Source organism: Acanthisitta chloris, unplaced genomic scaffold (assembly GCF_000695815.1).
Source record: "Acanthisitta chloris isolate BGI_N310 unplaced genomic scaffold, ASM69581v1 scaffold41759, whole genome shotgun sequence".
NCBI lineage: Eukaryota > Metazoa > Chordata > Aves > Passeriformes > Acanthisittidae > Acanthisitta > Acanthisitta chloris.
In genome coordinates this window covers 1-19,869 of record NW_008690447.1, presented here as the reverse complement: position 1 = coordinate 19,869, position 19,869 = coordinate 1, and the positions used below count along the sequence as shown (strand labels likewise).

At 42.5% G+C, this 19,869-nt stretch overlaps 1 protein-coding gene across 1 annotated transcript; it reads right to left on the bottom strand.

Moving 5' to 3' along the window:
* Positions 1–810: 810 nt before the first annotated feature.
* On the bottom strand, positions 811–19,410 carry BFSP1 (beaded filament structural protein 1, filensin). Its single transcript, XM_009081807.1, has 8 exons — positions 18,811–19,410; positions 13,087–13,147; positions 9,530–9,625; positions 8,670–8,762; positions 7,862–7,969; positions 5,309–5,529; positions 3,481–3,566; positions 811–2,151 (listed from the first exon to the last, which is right to left on the bottom strand). Exons 1-8 carry the CDS (start codon positions 19,179–19,181, stop codon positions 1,205–1,207), a joined length of 1,983 nt encoding a protein of 660 aa, XP_009080055.1. The 5' UTR covers positions 19,182–19,410; the 3' UTR covers positions 811–1,204.
* Positions 19,411–19,869: the final 459 nt, after the last annotated feature.

Below are 19,869 nucleotides of genomic sequence, written 5' to 3'. Positions count from 1 at the left end.
ACTTTGAGAACTGGGATGGGATGGGAGATGGAAGATATAGAGACTAACCTAGTAAAGCACTTCAATAAGTACCAAGCTTTTGTGTGCCTGGAGTCAAGCTGAGGCCTAAATGGTGCACCAGCACTTTAAGTAGAGCTCAGTATTTGCACACACACAAGTGAAAGACTTCCTTTCCCCCTTTTGTGGTGGTTTTTTTTTTTAGGTTTTTTTCTTTTTTTTCCTTTTTTTTTCCTTTTCCTGAGTCGAAGGTTTCTGGAAGCTTCAAGAGGCTGTTGCAAGTGTTGGGGTTTTTTTTTTTTGCTTCCCCTAGGTGGGAAGGTACTGCTTATTCCAGTAATCTTGTGGAGCTCCATGGGACTGCAAGTGACTGGGCTGTGACAGGATCCCATACAGTATTAAGTGCTACAGTCCAAGAAAAATACCAAAACACAGAGTCTTTGGCTGCAGTCCACTCAAAAGCTCGTTGACATTTGTAAACACCTTAGTTGTGTTGGCGATAGACAAACAATGCCTTTAGTAGTTTTTACAAGGGTTATCTCCCACTTTGGTGAAATTTCAGGTTTTATTCTGAGAAGATCTGCAGTAAGAGTTTACTTCAAATACAAAGGGTTGTCTTTAGATCCAAAAAGAAAGGTCTTCCAAGCTCATTGCTATTTAAAGACTGCCAATGAGAGTGATTTGGAATAAGTTATTTAAAAGGTATCCAGCCCTTCCCCTGGAAAATCTCCTGCACGCAAGTCAGGTGACATTTACTAGTAGGGACTATCAGTTATTGGTCAAGGCAACACAAACCCACAGTGGGTATCTTCGGTAGAAGGCAAAACCTTTATTAAATGAACCAGATGTCACAAGTTAACATTTGCAGCTGTCTCAGAGATGGGGTATCGTACGGTAGTTATGGGAGCAGTAGAGGAATACTCAAATTTGTCCCGGATACTGTGGAAAGCCAGGCAGCTCTGTCATAAGAATTACTTTCAATGTGTCCTAATCATGAAAATCAGTTGCATAGGATGTGCCCTGGAGTGTGCTAATGGTCATTGCACCAAAGGTGAGCCTACATCAGACAGAATTGCCATCACGGTTTCAATCTGTTCCATACCAAACAGCAAAAATCTCACTACTGTATCATTCGGTCAGGAAAAAAACCCAGTCATTTAATAACTATGTCAGACAAGTTTACTATTAAGAGGGGGGGGTGTATCACTTAAGAGCCTTTGTCACTTGGTTTCTTCTTGCTTGTCTTCTCTATCATTGTCTCCACAATCATCGCTGTCTCTTCATATGTCTGGATTCTGTCGTCTGAGAACTTCTCAATGGACTCCACCACCTCCACCTTCTCATAACTCATAGAGCCAGGCAAGGCTGCTTCCCTGAACAACAGGCCCTGCTTATCTTCTCGCTCATATGCTGTCTCTCGAAGGAGTCCTGGCTCAGTTGGGCTTATCAGACTGGGGGAAGGAACTGTCTCAGGCTCAGAGATGTCCGGATATTTTGTGATTTGTTCGATTTTTCCTCTTGTTTTTTTGCCCCATTCAAGCATGTCTTCTTTCTCTTCCTCTCTCTGTTTATCTGGGAGTTCAAGTGCTTCTCTCCTTTCACAGATATCCCGTTTCTCTTTTTCGAATGGTTCAGCGGGTTCTGGCAGCTCCGGTATGGGCTCCACCTCACCACCGTTCATCACCTTCCCATTACCAGTGGAAACTGTGATCCCTCCCCCAGCTGGGATAGAAGGGGCTAAGATGCAAGGTTCTTCATAGCCTTCCTCCCCTGTCACCAGCACATAACGCCCTTTGGGATGGGTGTCCGGTTTAGCCTCTGGTCTCTTGTGGACTCTTATTTTCTCCCTCACAATGTTACACAATTTATCAAAGGCTTTACTTATCTGGGCTCCATCAGGTACGTCCTCTGGGCCCATTTCTTTTTTATCAAATTCTAACTCTTCCTGCCCAGGTTCACACCTGACTGAGCCTTCGTGCCTAAACTCCATCTGATCTTGGTCATAACCTTCCAGAGTTCTTTCGTACATTCTTTCAGGTGAGTGACTGTCGGTTATGTCTTTTGACATCAGCTCCTTTTTCCTTGCAATTTTCTTTGTCAAAGCTTTTTGTCTGGGCTTTACACTGGCAATGTCTTGCACGGCCTGGGTGATATCTATGGAACAAATCAAAACAAAGCAAACAACAAACAGAGCTTGAAGACAGATGCTGCAAATGCTAGAGCTGCCTCTTGCCCTCACTGTTGCAGGTGGAGAGACTTTTTGTCCCAGAGGGGCTAAAATGAAGCTATTTACCTCCACTCATGGCAGTTTGGGGTATGGGCAGATGCTGAGAGGCACATCAGGAGGAAGCAGCCAGTGGCTGGTGGGCAGAGAGCTGAGCAGCCACCTGGCCATGGCGCAGTGTTGCAGAGCAACACTTTGGCATCACCCAGACACTGAGCTCTGGGGACACCCTTGTCCACAGCCTGGTTCTGATCTCCTGGGAGCAACATGGAAGCTCAGCAGCAGGAGCATAGGCAGACTACTGATTTTCATGGCACAAGCAGCTAGATCAGAGAAGACAGAGGTTGGTACTGGAAATTACAGGAACACAGGGACAGTCCTGCTTTCCTCAAGGCAGCTGTTTTGTCCCATGTCACAGGTACAGTAATGCACAAGAAATGCCCTACTCAACATGCAGGAGAAAGCAGAGGTGTGGCTAGAGATGAGTCAAATCCTCAGCAGGTATATAACAACACTTTGCAGGACAGTAGTCTTTTGCAACTGCTGAGGATTTGACCTCAGGCATTATGGACCCATTTCATATAAAACTGCTACAGTTCACAGTTAAAATAATTACAGCTGCTCTCTAAAAATCCCTCATTTGATGGATTTCTCCATTCTCTTGGCAGTTTGTTATCAGTAAAATCCTGCTGAGCCTTGGATTTAAGTCGTCCCACATGTTAATACCTACTGCACATTTCTGTTAACTGATTCCCCTCTTTGTTAAGGGCAGCCCTGCTCTTTGAGTCCAGGCCATTTCCTTGTCACTGGGTTCACAAGCATTCTAATTCTAACAAGCAATCATACAACCCAGATGAAATACCAGTCAGGAGAAAATAGCCCCAAAAAGTGTCCTCTGCCTGCCTGTGGCACTCAATGTGTCTTGGTGCTTTTTATACATCATCAAAGTGCTGACAAACAAATAAGTCAGCACAATCTGCAGCTCTTTCTATAGTTTCAGGTGCCTTTTGACTTTACTCTACTGATTTGCCTTAGTACTAAATTGCAGAAATTAGCAAAGAAACACTTTTGCTTGTGGTTTTGGCCTTTGACAGCTTGTCCCAAAGCCAGCTGAGGTAAGCTAAAATTGTTGCATTTACTTAGCAAGCCTGGAGTCAGGCTGTCATAGCTGGTGGTTGTATGGAAGAGAAATGGACAAACAGCTTAAAATACAATGATGCTGCTCTTGACAGGCACAGAAAGACACATCACAGGTTTACCTCTTCCTCTTGCAGCTTGAGGCTGGACAGGTCTGTAGATCTGAGTGAAGAGTGTGACTGGAGTTCCTGCGATAGCAGAGTTTAACCTGCAGAGAAGACACACATTAATCAGATCTCTCCATCATTTCACAGAATCACAGTATGACCAGAGCTGGAAGGGATCCTTGAGGATCATCTAGTCCAACTCTTGGCCCTGCACAGGACATCCCAAATAATCACACCATGTGCCTGAGAGCATTCTCCAAATGCTTCTTTATCTCTGTCAGGCTTGATGCTGTGGCAACTTCCCTGGGGAGCCTCTTCCAGTGCCCAACCACACTCTGGGTGAAGAACCATTTTCTAATACCTAGCCTAAACCTCCCCTGGCACAACTTCAGACCATTCCCTCAGGTCCTGTCACTGGTTGCCAGAGAGAAGAGGTCAGTGCTTGCCCCTTCACTTCCTTTTGTGAGGAAGTTGTATAGAGTGATGAGGTCTTCCCTCAGAATCCTTTTCTCCAGGCTGAAGAGATCAAGTGACCTCAGCTGCTCCTCATATGGTTTCCCCTTAAAGCCCTTTACCTCCTTTGGATGCACTCTAATAACTTTCTTCTATTTCCAGTGAAAGCAAGTGAAATTGGGCAAAATTAAACAGAGGTTAAATAAATGTATTTCACTCTGTTGAGAAGTCAAAAAGAATGACAGGAATCCATTTCTTGCCTGAGGAAAATCAACACAGCCACAGCACCTTCACAGGAATGAGATTGGTTTCCACCAGCAGGAGATATGGGATGCTCTATTAGGTAGGGTATGCCAGTAATTACAACCCATAGCAACAGATTTGTAATTTAGCATGGCACTTTGAAAAGGTGGATAGATTTTAGATGGGCAAACAGTCAGTCTACCAGAGGTTAACAAGAGCTGTAAATTCATTTTTACATGGCAAAATATGAAATTTGGTAGCCCTTACATAGTGACCTGCATATGCCTGACTTGAGACAAACAGTCTTCCTTGGAAAGCAAGGTTTCAGTAGTATTAAGGGTTAAAAATTAAAATGGAGAATCTGGACTATTGCAAACCACTTACTGTACCTATGGCCTTTCCAGTTAGCTCTGCCAGAATTTAAGATATTTTGACACTGAGAATTACCCTGTTGAAACACTTCTAACCAAAACTCAGTGTCCAAAATGAGGCCCTGAAAATGGACAGTGGACGTGTTTCCAACATGTGGGACACAGTGTCCCTCCCCTGCATCTTCTGGACAACCCAGAGCATGGTTTGGGCACTCAGGGCTCTGGCCCTGCTGCTGTGAAAGCTCAGCTCCTTTTCTCATCTGTAGCAGACGTTAGAGGGAGCCAGTTCTCCTCCGAAGCTTTAAACACAACCCAAATCCCCATCAATTTCTTGCATTCTCCTCTTTTTCCCCCTCGCCTGAAGCATGGCTTTTCTGTGAAGAGAGCTTTGCTTTACAGGACATTTGCCCAGCCTGCACCCTCCAAAATCAACCTGCCTGTAATGCCCACAGCAAGTATCACCAACACCTGGGCTAGGGGGAGGTTGTTCAATTTGCTTTTGTGTGCTTCTGACCTCTGTGCAGTGATGCCAGAACAGCATATGGAAAGGAGACTGTATGGGCAGGAGAACCTCAAAATGGTTCTGACCCTTTCCTTGGCAGAGCCTTGACCAGATTTTGCATCTGTTTAGATTTCTGTCCCTGGATATCTACACCAGCCAAAGGTGTGAAAAGGACATAGCTTTGGGTGAATCAAATGTCCTTAAACATACATTTTCCAAACAAGATGAAAGAAATCACTGGCCCCTTTAGGAGTGTCCAGAAAAACAGCCTTACCGACTGTCCTCATTCTCAATGATCCGTTTGTACCGTTCCAGCTCATTCTCCAGGGACTGCTGGTAGATCACCAGTTGGCGGCAGTCAGTTGTGTACTTCTCCAAGATCCTCTCAGCCTCCTCTATCCCCTTCCTAAGGTTTTCAATCTGCTCATTGTAAAGCTGAATTTCATCATCATAACTCTCCTGGGTGTTTTTAATTGCTTGCTCCAGCATGGTTGTCTGGTAAAGAAAATTCGTGGGTGAAAGAAGCAGCTTTGAAACATTCACCATCCCCATATTTTAAGGTAATTAGAAGCAGGTCATGTTTTATTACAACATGTGAGGCTGCAGTGCTGAAACACAGCAGCAATTTTACATTTGTTCGGTTACTCAAATTCATAACTCCTCCCACTGCCTCCTTTTCTGTCACAAGGCTTCAGTTCTGCAGTGATCATGACCAGACCAGCATGAACCAGGAGAACTGCTGTGTGATGTCTCCTTCCCAAGGACATGAGGTTGGCTGATGCCTCACTGTGCCACCTGCATCTCACTGTGTCCTGCCTCGGCAGAGTGAAATACAAGGACAGCAAAAGTGCTTAACTGGGAAGATGTGCCCAAGAAAAACGTGTTCTTCTTTCTCTGCGTCCACAGACCAAGCAAATAAGACCAAGGGTCTTATTTTAAATAAAATGGTCTCTTTTTGAATTCAATTCCTCGGGTTTACTGCAGCGATCAAACCAACGAGCACATCAACCAGGAGGTGGCGATAGGCGCCTTCCAAAAACAAGGGGCACGAGTTACAAGCAGGATATTTCAGGCTGTAAATTCTGCTCTTTCTTCTGCAATTTTCAGCTATTTATTATAGTTCCTTTATCACTTGGGTGGGGTTTTTTTCCACCTTTCGAAGAGCTTTTAAAGAGATGAACTCACAAAAAGCTAATGGGGCAGTAAGTGACTAATGGATTCTTTAATAATTGATTTATTTCTATATGCTTCAGGCGAGATTTTCAAAAACCTTTTAAAAGCCTAGATTTAGGAGACAGGTCCCTTGGCATTAGTTTGGTTACACTGCAGTGTACGAGTGGACTGAGACTCTCCACTGTTCAGTGGTCACAAGGTGGGGTCCATGACCTCTCGGTAACAGCTATCAGGTCCAGAAACAGAAAAGCAAAGGAGCTTGATGACACCTCAGTCATCAGATTCAGCTTTCACCATCACAAGCAACCGTGTCACTGACCTCCACTCATAAAGCTGTTTCACTCTTTTAATCTCAAGGCACAAGAATGAATGAATTAACAAATTCTTTCTATGGGATGTAAGAATTTGATTTTGAAAGCAGCATGATTAATTCCCCACGGTCTCTCTCCATATGACAGCAGAAGGCTGATTTTCTCCCGTTTTTCTCTATATTGACTCATTATCTCACTTATTCCTATACTGATTCTTGCCCATTTGAGAGTGCATGTGTCCTTTCCACAAGAGCATCAGACATGAGAAAGAGACCAAGGGAAAGACTTGGGGATAGCACCATCCCCGCCAACCCCAGTGAAAGAAGTTAGGCTCAGGAAGTTATAAGCTGCTGCTATGGCTGCCCAAAGGAGTTCAAAATCCCTCACAAAAGTGTTTTATACAAGTATTTCACTCCTCTTACCCTGAAAATAACTCAAGGCAGAAAGGAAGCTGTATCTACCAGGCATAAGGTGGTCATTCTCCACCCCATCTGCTAAGAGATATTCAACTGTATAGAGGTAGAGCCATTGACAACTACCCAGGTCTGTTTTCTATCCACTGTAGTTTTCAGCTGCTCCTCCATCTCCTGCCACCCTTGGCCCTGCACTGTATTCTTGTTGCAGACACAGGCTGGAGACAGAAGGTTGATATGGCAGGTTTGACTGGGAGATGGGTAGGAGCAGTGAGTCAAAGTCTTGGCCAGACATTTTCTGCAAATCAGGAATTGGCAAAACGCAGATGGGTTTGGTTTGTGCAGCGTCCAAGCACAGGAGAGGTGCTGGCTTAGTGCTTGGTAGTGATGGGGATGAACGCAGGATGCCAAACATAGCTCAATAGCTATCACAGTTTTGATTACCAATTCTGCCCAATCCTTCTCTCAGCAAGCTCAGCATTGGATGTGGCAGTAATAGAAAGGACTGGGCAGAGCCCTGAAAGTCCCCCATCACTATGCATGGAGACAATTTCCAGCTGGAGCTCAGCAAATAGTCACAAAAGCCCTGAGGACTTTTCCATCCATGACCTGCTGGTGACTCTGTCCTGTAGAAATCCAGTTGCACTGTGGAAACCTTCTCCCACCAGCTACTTTGATAAGCAAAGACAGCTTCACTGTGCCTATGATACCTACAGCCCTCCCATGCCATCTAAACCTGGCAATATGGACCACTGAGAGAATGGGAATGAAACACCTGAAGAAAAAGAGGGAAATCTAAGGGGAAAACACACCTCCAAGTCAACTGAGTTCACAAGATCCTGTTAAAGGCCACTTAGGTTTTACCATGTTACCAGAAAAAGTGCAGTTCATAAGCATCATGGTTGTATTTATGGCTAGTGATGGAATTACCTCTGTCTGCAGCTTGTATTTCTGTGTCTGTAGCTGGCAGAGGATGCTCTTGTATTCCTCCAACTGGCTCTGCAGAACAGGGATCCTCCTCTCTGCTACCACTTTTTCCTGGTTGGAAGAAAACAACGTGTGTACAGGACAGTATGTTTCACTCTTTTAAAAAGAGCCAAAAGAAATTCCACTACTGGAAATAAACTGCAAAGACAAACAGAAAATGACAAAAGACAGAAAAAAAGATGGGTATTGAACCTCAAGTCAACTTCTGTGGCATTTAAGAATATAGATGTCAGATGGCAGGGCTGTAACAGTACAGTTCACACTGAATTTATACCCTGTAGATATACCTATTCACATCTTTTCCAACTAAATACATTTCCTTGGCATAGCCACTCATATTGGTGACAAACACCAAGCTTTCATCTAGTCTCTATCGATTTATTTGATTCACAAGTTTTCACCACATCTCACCCCTTCAGGATAAGATTTACTTTCTCTATAAGTACTCATGTATCCTGCCAGCTCCTCCTCAGAGAGGAGGCACAGCTACTTCACCTGTCTTTGAACTAGAAGCTTTGGGGGCTAATACACGTGCTGAAGTGCACCTGGCCAATGCAATAACTCTTTCCTGAACAATTCAGCTTTTCAAATCTACAGTTATTCTTTTTCTCTCATATTCAGTACTTACTCATAGTTGTGGCAGTTTTCACATAACCTTGGAGTAGGAGTTAGAGGATCTGGGATGCTTTAGGAGTAAACTCCATCTCTTTCTTAGTTAGAACAGCATGCATTTACCGACAGGAATACTTGCCTCACATATGCCAGTGGTTATAGGGGATACGCGAGGGGTTGTCTGGATGATCTGCTGCAAAACATTGACATAGGTCTGGATTTCCATAAGGTTCTGTAGTGAAATAAAAAACATTTTAATCAGAAAAATCCATAGTAAGATACTCCCTTCCACATGCTCCACTCCTGGGGCTTATTTCTAGATATTTACATCTTTCAGCAAATGAAAGTCCAGTTCATTTTCAGACTTGGTTTTGGAATGTGGTTTCAGATTTTGAGTGCATGTGTGCCAACAGTTTCATTATGCTGAAGGTACATGACAAGCATTTGGATAAGTGAATATACAGTTCATAGTCTTAATTCAAGATTCCATGATTTCCCATTTCACAGGAGATTTTCAAAAATGACAACCACAAATAGCTTTGCATGGGGTCCAAAAAGTGAGTCTCTTCTTTCAAAAGCATCAAAGATGGGACAGTGGCCTGATCTCATGCTCTTCCAGGAAAAAGAGGGCTGCATGAGTTAAAGTTAGCTGCAGTGGACTCATAATGCCACAGGCATATGTCTGCTGATTAACTGGGATGTCCTGGCCCCGAAAATTGGGTGATGAAAGCAATAGCTTTCCTACTGTGAAAGACAGCCTGACAGCATTTTGGGTTGACCCATGGTGTCTGTTTGGATGCTTGCAGCCATCCAGCTGTTAGGCTTGGCCTTCACACTGCAGCTGTAGTGCCCACTGAAAATCAATAGCGCTATATGTACCCACTAAAACACAGATAGGATTTCTTTTAATTTGCCACCATTTGATCACAGGGAAGGTCAGGCTTCACACCTTTCTCTAGAGGGAAAAGTGAAAGAAAGATGGGAAATTCAGCCAGTTACCTTCTTGTATCTGTCCTTTGTGGCATTAATATCATCTTGCAGGAACTGGGACTCAATCTGCAGCTCCAAGTTGCACAGCAGTGCTTCGTCAGCTTCCTGCAATGCAGAGACACGTGCACAGTCAGTATGTATGGCAGGAAGGCAAAAACAACAGCAGCATATAGCCACAACACAAGTCATCATGGGCACGGAACAGCCTGTGTGGAGTATTAAAGCCTACCAGGAGATACAAAACTACCGTGAAACCAACAAAGAAGAGGCATCTTATGCATCATGTTCTGCACAAGTATAATTTATGACACAGTTTGGCACTGGCAAAATATATTTACCGTATGCTTTTATGAATGCTGGGAGCCAAGTAGTAGGTGCTACAAGATACCAGCCTTTGATGTTAAATGCTTGCAATGGTGCATGAGTCTTAAACAAATGATATCAGTGGACAAAGTCATTGATTTCTCTAGCATTTATGACAGGATCTGAGGTATCCTGATGCCTTCATAATACTCCCAGTAAAGAAGTCCTTATAAAAATCCAAAGTACTTGTATTCCATTTGTGTGTTCTCAAATACCACAAACATTTGTCACTTTGGAGCTATTTCTGGAAATAAAGATGACAGATGAGCAAGTCCAATAAAAATCACCTTGCTGCACAAGTTTCTAATACATTGGGATTTATGAGGACCAAAGTTTATAATATCCAATTAATTCAGAGGATAAGCCACATGACTAGCAATCATGATCTTGCAGTACATAGGTATGAGTGGCATTAGTATTTAAATCCAGTGAACTCTCGATTTCTGTTCAAAGGCCTAATTTAGATTTCTGCTATGTTATGTTATTTAATACAAACTCTTGAATATAGAATAATTTCCATCGAACTTGGCAATATATTTTATAAACACGTAATTGTGAAGAATAAGCTTTATTTTTCTACTTAATGCATGATTTCTTGGTTAGGTTTATCATTAACTACAACTGTAAAATATCACTTTTGAGAAAGTATCCTGAATGCTGCCTACTCAATCTTCCTTGCAACTCTACAAAACTTGCAATTCCTCCACCAGTTTGCAATTTGTTTCAAGAAAGTCTTGATTTCTGCACTTAACTCAAAGTGTAAAAAGGTTTTCTTAAAAAAAGAAGGATTTACAGGTGTCCTTTGAAATGGCCTGCATGCTATTACAGCTGTAAAAATGTCTCCAGTGCAGGGATCATGGGTTGCAAATAAACCACTGAAATCTATGGGTGCAGCATATGACTGATGGAATGGGATTTTTCTTTTTGCACGTGCCCAGCAAGCACTATTCCAAAAATGTGTAGATGTTAGCTATCTCATTATGCTGCTGAGCCTCCCAGGCAGAGACCTCTCTAGCAGGCTCTTCTTTGTGAGCCAGCAGCTGATTCAGACACATCCAGACCAGCGCATTCGGAGCCAGCTATCAGGAATGCTCACTGCTTTTCTGCACTCCTCTGCCTTCCTATTGAGAGGAAGATCAGCAGGACAATGGCCATGTTGGGAGGCTTGGGGGAGAGCCAAAAAAAGCCTCCAGGCCCCTAGATAATATGGATAAGCAAGTATTTCTGCATGTTATAAACAAAAGTAGTGTTTGACTTTCCAAATATTTCTTCAAAGAGGAAAAACAATTCTGTTTTTTCCCCTGCTCTCATAGAAATCAGCTTCATCGATGAAGCTGCCTATCAGAACAGTGCAGTGCCTACACATTTTCTTCTGAACTTTGCAGTATTTGCTATCCACTCAGCTTCTGAAAAACCATTCTGCTTTAGGTGCTGATTCCAGAATGCTGATCCCTGTGCTGAAGCAGCATTTTCATCTACCGTGGAAGAGAAATCCCTTAGCTCTCTCCAGAACCAGTGTTTGCTGTTTTTCCAAACTGATTCTACATCTGTCAGAAAAGGCACAAGTTTACACCTGCACGTGCAGGTTTCTGGCTACATTTTGGGCACTGTACAGAAAACCAGCTGTATTCCCTCCACCACTTGGCTCCCCAGTGCAACAGGAGTAGCCAGAGACAGCCAAGGGGCAACCTGGGATGAAAACCACACTTGTGGCTCAAGATTTTGGGAGCTGTGTCTGGGCTGTTGAATCAATTCACTTTTCTTTAGCCACAGATTGGCTGAAAGAAAGTGTGAGGATGGACCCACCAGTTCCAACAAGCCCTTACAAGAGATTTGCCTCCACAAATATCTTTTAAGAGCTTGCAGGGTGTCCAAGAGCCCTGCTAGCACACAGGAAAGTAGCACTGATGCAGGATATCTGGAGCTCACTGGAGATAAAAATGCTGAAAGACACCTTTTTTTCCAAAATCTAAAACATGTACCACTGATGTGACCGTGCTCAAGCAGAACAGCTCCTGCTATTTGTAGTAGGGAAATATAAAATGACATCCATTTAATCCACCCATAATGGTTTCCCAACCCAGAAGGTGAAGGATAAGGTCTGCAAAGAAAGATATAATACAACTTTCTTAAATCAGATGAAAGCTAGCAGCAAGAGAGGATGAATCAGGCTTCCTCAGTTTCATGGGCCTGGTTTGGAAACTTCCAAAATATGTTAGATAATTTATATCTTTTCTCTGAGGCATATTATGTTATGTCATATCATACCATATCATATCAAATCATATCATATATTAATTTTGCTATTGTTATTATTTTTATATCTTTTATCATGGTATTGGTTCAAGAAAGTGCAGCTTGATATAAAAGGAACAAATTGGGTAGGTCATGGCTTGTCTTTTATTTGGAAACCTAATGGGAAGTTGAGGGTCTGTCCTGGGAAGGACTGAGCAGGGGACTGGAGAACTTTGAGGCAAACCAGACTTCAAGATCTGGACTCAATCAGTGCTTTTTCATGCCATGAAATGAGCACTAATTATATTTTAACATAGTAGCTGTATTAAAAGAGGTAAAGGAAAAGCTTTTAAGCAACAAGCATGTTTTCTCCAGTCACATTTTGAACTCTTAAATATGTGTAATGGCTGCACAGTATGACTAATAAATGGGCTTTTCCTGCCTATATTCATTCACAGAGAAATCGTCTTCCAAGTTAGAGTGCAAAAAGAATTTAAGAATTATTAAAGGCACCTAAACATGTTCCAGATCTTCAGCAAATGTGAGTTTGCAACACTTATGCCAGCTACAGGTCCTGAAATGAATGCAGGAGCCATTTACTGGTGCTCTCAAAGGAGTGTCACACAGAAGACCCTCCCAGACCTTGGTCTCACTGAAAAGTTAATGAAGTTCTGTGTGCAGCTGAGGCAGTGAGTAGATGGCATATGCTAGAGGACCAAAATCAGCAGGACTGTGCAGATCAGGACATTGTGCAGCATGTACACTTAAGCTGAGGTTCAGATGCTTGCACAAGGCTTAGGGAGGGGGATGAAGGAGAAGGAGAACTTTTCATCAGGGCATCATGACAAGAAATGGCTTGCTCTGGCATTTTATTTTCCTACTGCTTCTTCAAAGCTACTTGCTGTAATAAATGACACTAAAGGAAAAGAATTCTAAAGACCTTTCCTCTGCCATTTCCCCAGGCTTACCTTATTAAGGCGCTCAAGGGTTTCTTTTAGCCTCTGCTGATATTCACGTTCGTTTCTATACCTGCAAATAGAGAAAAGGAGATAAAGTTTAGTGTTTCATCCTTCTGCAAACTGCATATTCGACTGCACTATCATGCACAAGATATGCTTCTCACTAAAGGAGAATCTGAATCTTGAAAGGGCCCAAAAGATTTATTTATGCATTAGCATTTGCTGTTTTTTGGTCTCAGATGCCCCGAGTAATTTCATAATTGACTAACTTCTTGTCTTCAACTTATGTAACAGAGTACAATGAAATGCCACATATTTGCTATCACTATTTTACAGAAAGCCCAAAACCAGATAATTTACAATAAAAGTATATTTGATTGGCATTGCACTATATTGACAGCCATTCATCAGTAGTTACTACATAAGGATTTGCTACATTGGCACATTAGATTTTAATTACCTCGTCCTTGGTTTTCTGTTCTACCTGCTGTTGTTCAATAAACATTTTCATGACAGACATAGTAAACACAAAGGTTGCAATTTTACATATGGACTGTGAAGGAATAATGCTGCATTAGGATGCATTGCTGTATCAAGCATTGCATCTGCTTTAATGGCAATTAGTATTTTAGCTTAGTCAAAACCACACATGAGCCTTAGTAAGGACTGCATTTATCCAACTATTCTTATGCATTTATAAAATGTCCACAAATGCATAATGTGCCTGTTCCTGTGCTAAGTGAACAATGGATGTATATTGTGTTTACCTCCAGTTTGAGGGAAAAGCACATATTCTTTAAGAATATGTGCTCTACATTTGTATGTTAGATAGAATTATCTTCCAGAAAATTCCTTTTGGCCACAGAGTACAAAACTTCCTAATTGTTAATTATTATTTCCTTCCCTAAATAAACTACATAAAATGTTTAATAGTAGATGTGGTTTAATGAGAATCTGATGAAAAACAATCCAACAAAAGCTCCCCAAAAACCAACGAGCCAGAAGCATCTTAATAGTACAAGCCAAGGAGACTTTACCATCAGTACTGAATAAGTGGCTCATCAAACTCCAAAAGCTGTCAGTGCCAAAGTACAGTAATACAGTGCATTCCTGTTTATCCCTTTACTTTCCCTAAAATAATAGACATACAGAGATAGCTGTCATTTTCTTACTTTCTACAAGAAACCCTCATGGTTTATGACAAGTTAGCTCTGGTGGTGACTGTCCTTCATTTGCAGTACAAGCAGTGGACATCAACACAAGCAAGAACCCTGGCTGAAATTCAGAATGCAACACAAGCCCTTGTCTGTCTTCTGAAATCATCAGTTCAGCTCAGATGTGCTACGGCACTTGCTCCAGTCAACAGGGAACTTGACAGTTCCAGGACTGAACAGATCAAGGATCAAGTCATAATGATTGTGCCAACTTCAGGTCTTTCTTTTCTTTATCCTCTCCTGGAGGATAAACAATTAATGTTATTCTTATCTCTTTCAACATGTATTGGAAAGCTGAAGGGATGGTGTCACTCATGAACTGACAGGACCTGGAAGAACCTGGCAGAACAAAGAAATGGACTTGGTGCTCTGGTTTCCCAACTTTTCCTTCTTCTGAAATCCCATAATATTAGCATGGTTGGTCATTGGTCTGTTTTCAATTCTTACCATGAACAGCAAAGAAACAAATGAAAATGCTGAGGTTTTATTTCATTATCGCACCAACAAATTGCTGATAAAACTAAAACTAAAACCGTGTCTTTTTTTGCCAAATAGTGTTAATAACAAGGTTCACTTCCAAGGATGCAACTAAAATATTCAGCTTCAAAAGTGAGACTGCCCTTGTTTCTGTTGTTTACTAAGCAGCTCACCTCCAAACATATTTCTCCCTGTCTTATAAAATATTTGTGTGCAGTTGACAGTGAACACTTTGCTAACTTCCATACCTTCTGACAACTGAGCAAGAATGAAGCAGATCATGGCAGCTTGTGAAAATCAAATACACAGTGACAATAAAAGGCTGGTTTTACACTCCCAGTAAAACACAACCATCCAATGGAGTCAGGGTCTAAACCTGACGTTAGCATCATTCACACCTGCCCAGATCTGCCTCATTGCTAGATCCTCACTCAAAAATTCTTTCAATGACTAAAATATTCAGCTATGTTTTCCTTAACTCTCAAGTAACCCAAATACCTGTTCTGCCACAGAGCTACAAAAACACCTGGTGGCCTTGAGAGTTAGTATTGTGTGATTATCCTTTGAAGGAGGATTGGTTTTAAGTGATGTTCAATCTACTCCAGAAGTTCAGTGTGAAAGGGCTTAGAACCTCTTTGAAATGCTTTGGAGACCTCACAGTGCTTGCTGAAACCTACCTGTGTTAAGTACAATGGCTGATAAATCAAAGGCACATTATGCTTCAAAGCTAATTTCGATGTTCATGTAATTATCTGGACATGTTTAAAAGGGTTTTTCTTAGATGGTAGCTGCTCAGACCTTTCTGGAGCTTAAGAGTCATTAAGTTAATTTGCTTCATTTTTTTTAAAAAGGCCACCAATCCTCTCACCTAGTCAAGTACCTTTAGGTCTGCAACAAACCTTTTTGGACTGTTTAAGAAAAAAATTTAAAAAAAAGGATGTTAATTGGTTTTTGCATGGGGAAAAAGAAATAGAGTGGAGAGGGCTGCCAGGCTCAAAGAAAGCAGATCAAGGGTTTAAAGGTTTCTGTCACCTCTTTTTCTGGACCTTGCATCTGCTGCAGTGCAAGGGCTTACTCCATTCCAACAAGAAAAGAGTTACAAACCATCCCAGCCAGTCAAAGGACACTCAATTTGGTGTCAAACCTAAGCTTTTGACATGAAGAGAAAAATGGTGCGTCTCTGTTGAGCCCCATCTCAAGAGAAGCAGCATCAGCACAGAGACAATCCCTGCAGACAAGGCTGGAAGGCAGCTCTGCCAGTGGAGTCTCCATATAGCAGCTATCAGGCTTTCCCACTTGTTTTTGTTTTCTCTCAGGTGTTGTGTCTCCACTGTGGCCACAGAGGGTGTCAGCTCATCAGAGCATCATCACACAGCACAGCTTGGAGAACCCTGTGCCAAATCCTGTGTCTAGTGACATCCAGGGAATCGTTCTGCATGTGCAAAACCCACAAGATTAGCAGTGTATGACTTTTAAATGAAACAATTGATTAGCAAAACTTTTAATTTTAATTAATACTGTTCAGTCAAGGCCACAAAAATCTGGATTTGAGCATCTTTCCTAATATCATGGAGAGAGAGAAATATGGTCCTTTCTCACAGCCAGAAGCAATGCTGCTATAACAACAATGGTCAATAAAATTAGCATAATTAGATTTTTTATGAGATGCATCCAAATAATTCCTTGCAGTGGTTTGTTTGGGGTTTTTTTTTTGCAACTTCAAGAGAAAGAATTCTCCCCTGGTACAGAGTCTGAATTATTCATGTTAATGTGAAAAGCTATGAATGTGACTACAGAGGATTTAAAAATAAATTTTAACTGAAGATATATTTTTTAATGCTTCATGCACACTTAATTGGACAGACCCAGTAGTCTCAGGCCCTACTGTGTTTAAATGTAGCATTAAAGGCTCTGTTTATATAAATGTAGCTTTAAAAGGTCCATGTTTGTAAATATAGCTTTAAATGGTTTGTTTATAGATATTAATCTATTTCCCAAATTGTGAAGGTGAATGAAAGAATAGGTTGCAAGAGCTAAAATCCTTTGCATTAGTGAAGGACAGAGACATTTGTCAATTCATTGATTCCCAGTGCTCCACTCTAAGAGATTTTCTTAATCCCACCATGCCAAAAGTAGAGGTTTTATGGTTCAAAATGAAGCAAGAAACCCACACTGCCTGTTGTCAGCTGAGGGCAGACCCAGAGAGGACAGTAGGTCTTCAGCACAGGAATGTTTCTGGTGTTAGCAGACACCACAAACATTATGGAATGGCATGGAAGATTATTCCCACATGTTTTGTTTAGAGAGCTTTATTTATAATTTTAAGTAGCTGAAATCAGAGCCATCAGAGTGGCAAAGTACACAGTGCCAGATCACTGGTCTTGTTTTAACACCTGCAACTCAAAAACTAACCACTTTTTTCAGACACTGAAGAAACTTTCATGTCTGTCTTCTAGTCAAATTCAGCAGCTCCCAAGAGAAAAAAATAAACTCAAAATTCACTTCCTGATGTAAACCAAAGACAGTTTAAAAGCAGCCACTGCATTTCCATTGTAATGACACTGTGTATCTTTAATTTAAATTGTGATTTTTGGCTTGGATGGTCAAAGTTTCCTTTTTACTTTTGTTTCCAGCTGCTGAATGAACATCCCAGGATTGTACAACAAAGCAACATCCATTTCTTCTAGGAAGTTGCTAACTACCCCTATAAAAGTTCCTAAATCTTACTTTGTAAAAGCACATCCCTTCTCTGGTTCTTTCCCTCAAGCTGGATTTTCGATGTCCTGTATTCTTCTCTACCTACTTACAGCTTGCATAAAGCAGCTCTAATAAAAGTAAATTATCCTCCTATCACATCATTAGTCCTACACATGCAGCAAGACAATTAAGTACCAAGTTTAGTAAAAATCTCATGGACACCACATAATAAAAATATATTTGCAAGTACCAGAGATGACAGATAAATTATAGCATTGGCTCATAGCTGAATTTCCTAATCATAAATATTGGAACACAAAGGTGCCTAATCAGGTGCTTATTACTCACTGGCTCTGAGTCAGGGCATCGTGGACCTCTGACCATTGGCAGCAAGAATCCTTAGTGCACCTGTTTGGGCTATTCTCTGCTGTCAGATGAGAAAGAAGGATCAGGGCTTGGCTTTTCTATAGCTGTGCTGTAGCTCACAGCCCCCATGGGCTGTTCGTGTACCAGCATGCTGAACTGAGTGCCAAACATTCATGGGCAAACTAGTCACATAGACATTTTGGGGGTAAAAAACACCTGACCAATAAGTAACAGGAGGATTAGACCCTTCTGTTCTGTGAGCAGCCCTTTTATGAGCAATACTCACCAACTCTCATTTAGCTAATTAAGCCATGTGGCCAAAACTGCCTGCTGCTGAAGGAGAGGGTCTAGATGTCTATGGAGGCACTCATCTGCCTCAGGCCCCAAGGCTTCTGCTTTTTGGTTTATTATGCCACTGAGATTAAAGGGGTGAAGTTAAGAAAAGTCTGTTCTTACAGCTATTGCTTCAGTAGCATGAGATGGAAATAGTAGGATGTAAGGCAGAAGAGGAGGGTAAATTTCACATACTAGGAAAATGTTTATCTTCTTTTTGATCTCACACCTGTAGTGGTTGGCACAACCAGGCCCAAATGTCTCATAATGCCTGTAAATAAGTTTCTCAGAGATGTTCTGCACATTTCAGGTGGTGTTTGGTGTCATGTAACTCTGTGCTGCTCAGACACAAGACTTGCTTTATGGTCAGAGCACAATTCTCCTAAAGCTAGTGAACAATAGAAACCACTGTGTGCCACGGTGAGGACCTGCTGCCACGGAATGGAGAGGGCGATTACCCATCTAACAGCAGTGAGACCACGAAAACGCAGAGCCAGAGCACCCTAAGTCCTGACATCTTACTTTTCACTCTGGGCTTTCATGCCATCCCTGTCTGATACACATGGAGAGGCATCACCCGTGCACAAGAGGCAAAGATTAACTACAGAAATTCTCCCACCCATCTTCCACTGATGGCAAGCCTTACTTGTTGCGGTACTCATCGAGCATGCGTTGAGCATCCTTCTCCTCGCGCTCCAGCTTGGCTCGGTCGGACGCCAGCTCCCGCATCCGCTGCCGGTTGAACTCGATCTGGCCGGCAAAGGCTTCATCCAAGCCCACCAGCTCATCCATGCGCTGGAAGGTCTCCAGCTGCTTGCGCAGGATGGTGTTGCGCTGCTCCAGCACGCGGGCCCGGTTGATGTAGCTGGCGAAGCGCTCGTTGAGCTCCTGCAGGTTCTCCAGGCCCCGGGCTTGGGCCAAACTGTCAAACTCGGGGGAGCCTCGCAGCTCATCGTAGGCATCCGACCGCTCGTACTTCTCCTTGCGTACCTCGCGGAGGAAGCTGCTCCTGTACATGGCTTCGGAGGGGCTGTGCGGTGCCGGGTTCCCCTCTTGTGTGCCTGCCTGTCTCTCCAGTTTGGATCTGAATTATGTCTGGGGGGTTTGGGGAGGAAGAACTGAACATAATCACCCCCCCAGACGATTAGGACTTGTCTCCAGGGCGGTTTGTGGCACTAAAGGCATCATCTGCAGCAGTGATCTAAATAAATCCCAATGGCCCCGCCTTGGAGCTGCCCATCCAGGCGTCAGCAGTTCGGAGGAGCAGCGGGCATGGGAGGGCGAGGGGCTTTTCTTTTTGAGCGTTGCAATTGTGTATGGCCAGAATAAAAGAGAGCAACATCCAGCTTTCACCCGGCGGATTAAAGCATTATCCATGGACAACAAAACGAGTGCTTTGCAGTTTCGGAGGCTGAGCTCAAAGCCTTTTGTGGCTCTGCTGGAGGGAGAACTTTGTCCCATGGTGGGGTCCCCAGGGCTGTGTGCAGAGGCCTTCTGCTGAGCCAGGATTTTGTTGTGAGTGGATGCCAGTGCCTGATTTTTGTTAGTTGAAAGTTTTGTGATCATCTAGGATGATGGGATGGTATATAAAAATTAACATGACTCCTGAACATAAATGCAGCAAACCAGAATGAGACAGCCAGAAAGGAAAATGTTTGGCCCAGATTGCAACTCTTATACTCTTCAAGCTGAGAGAATCAAAAAC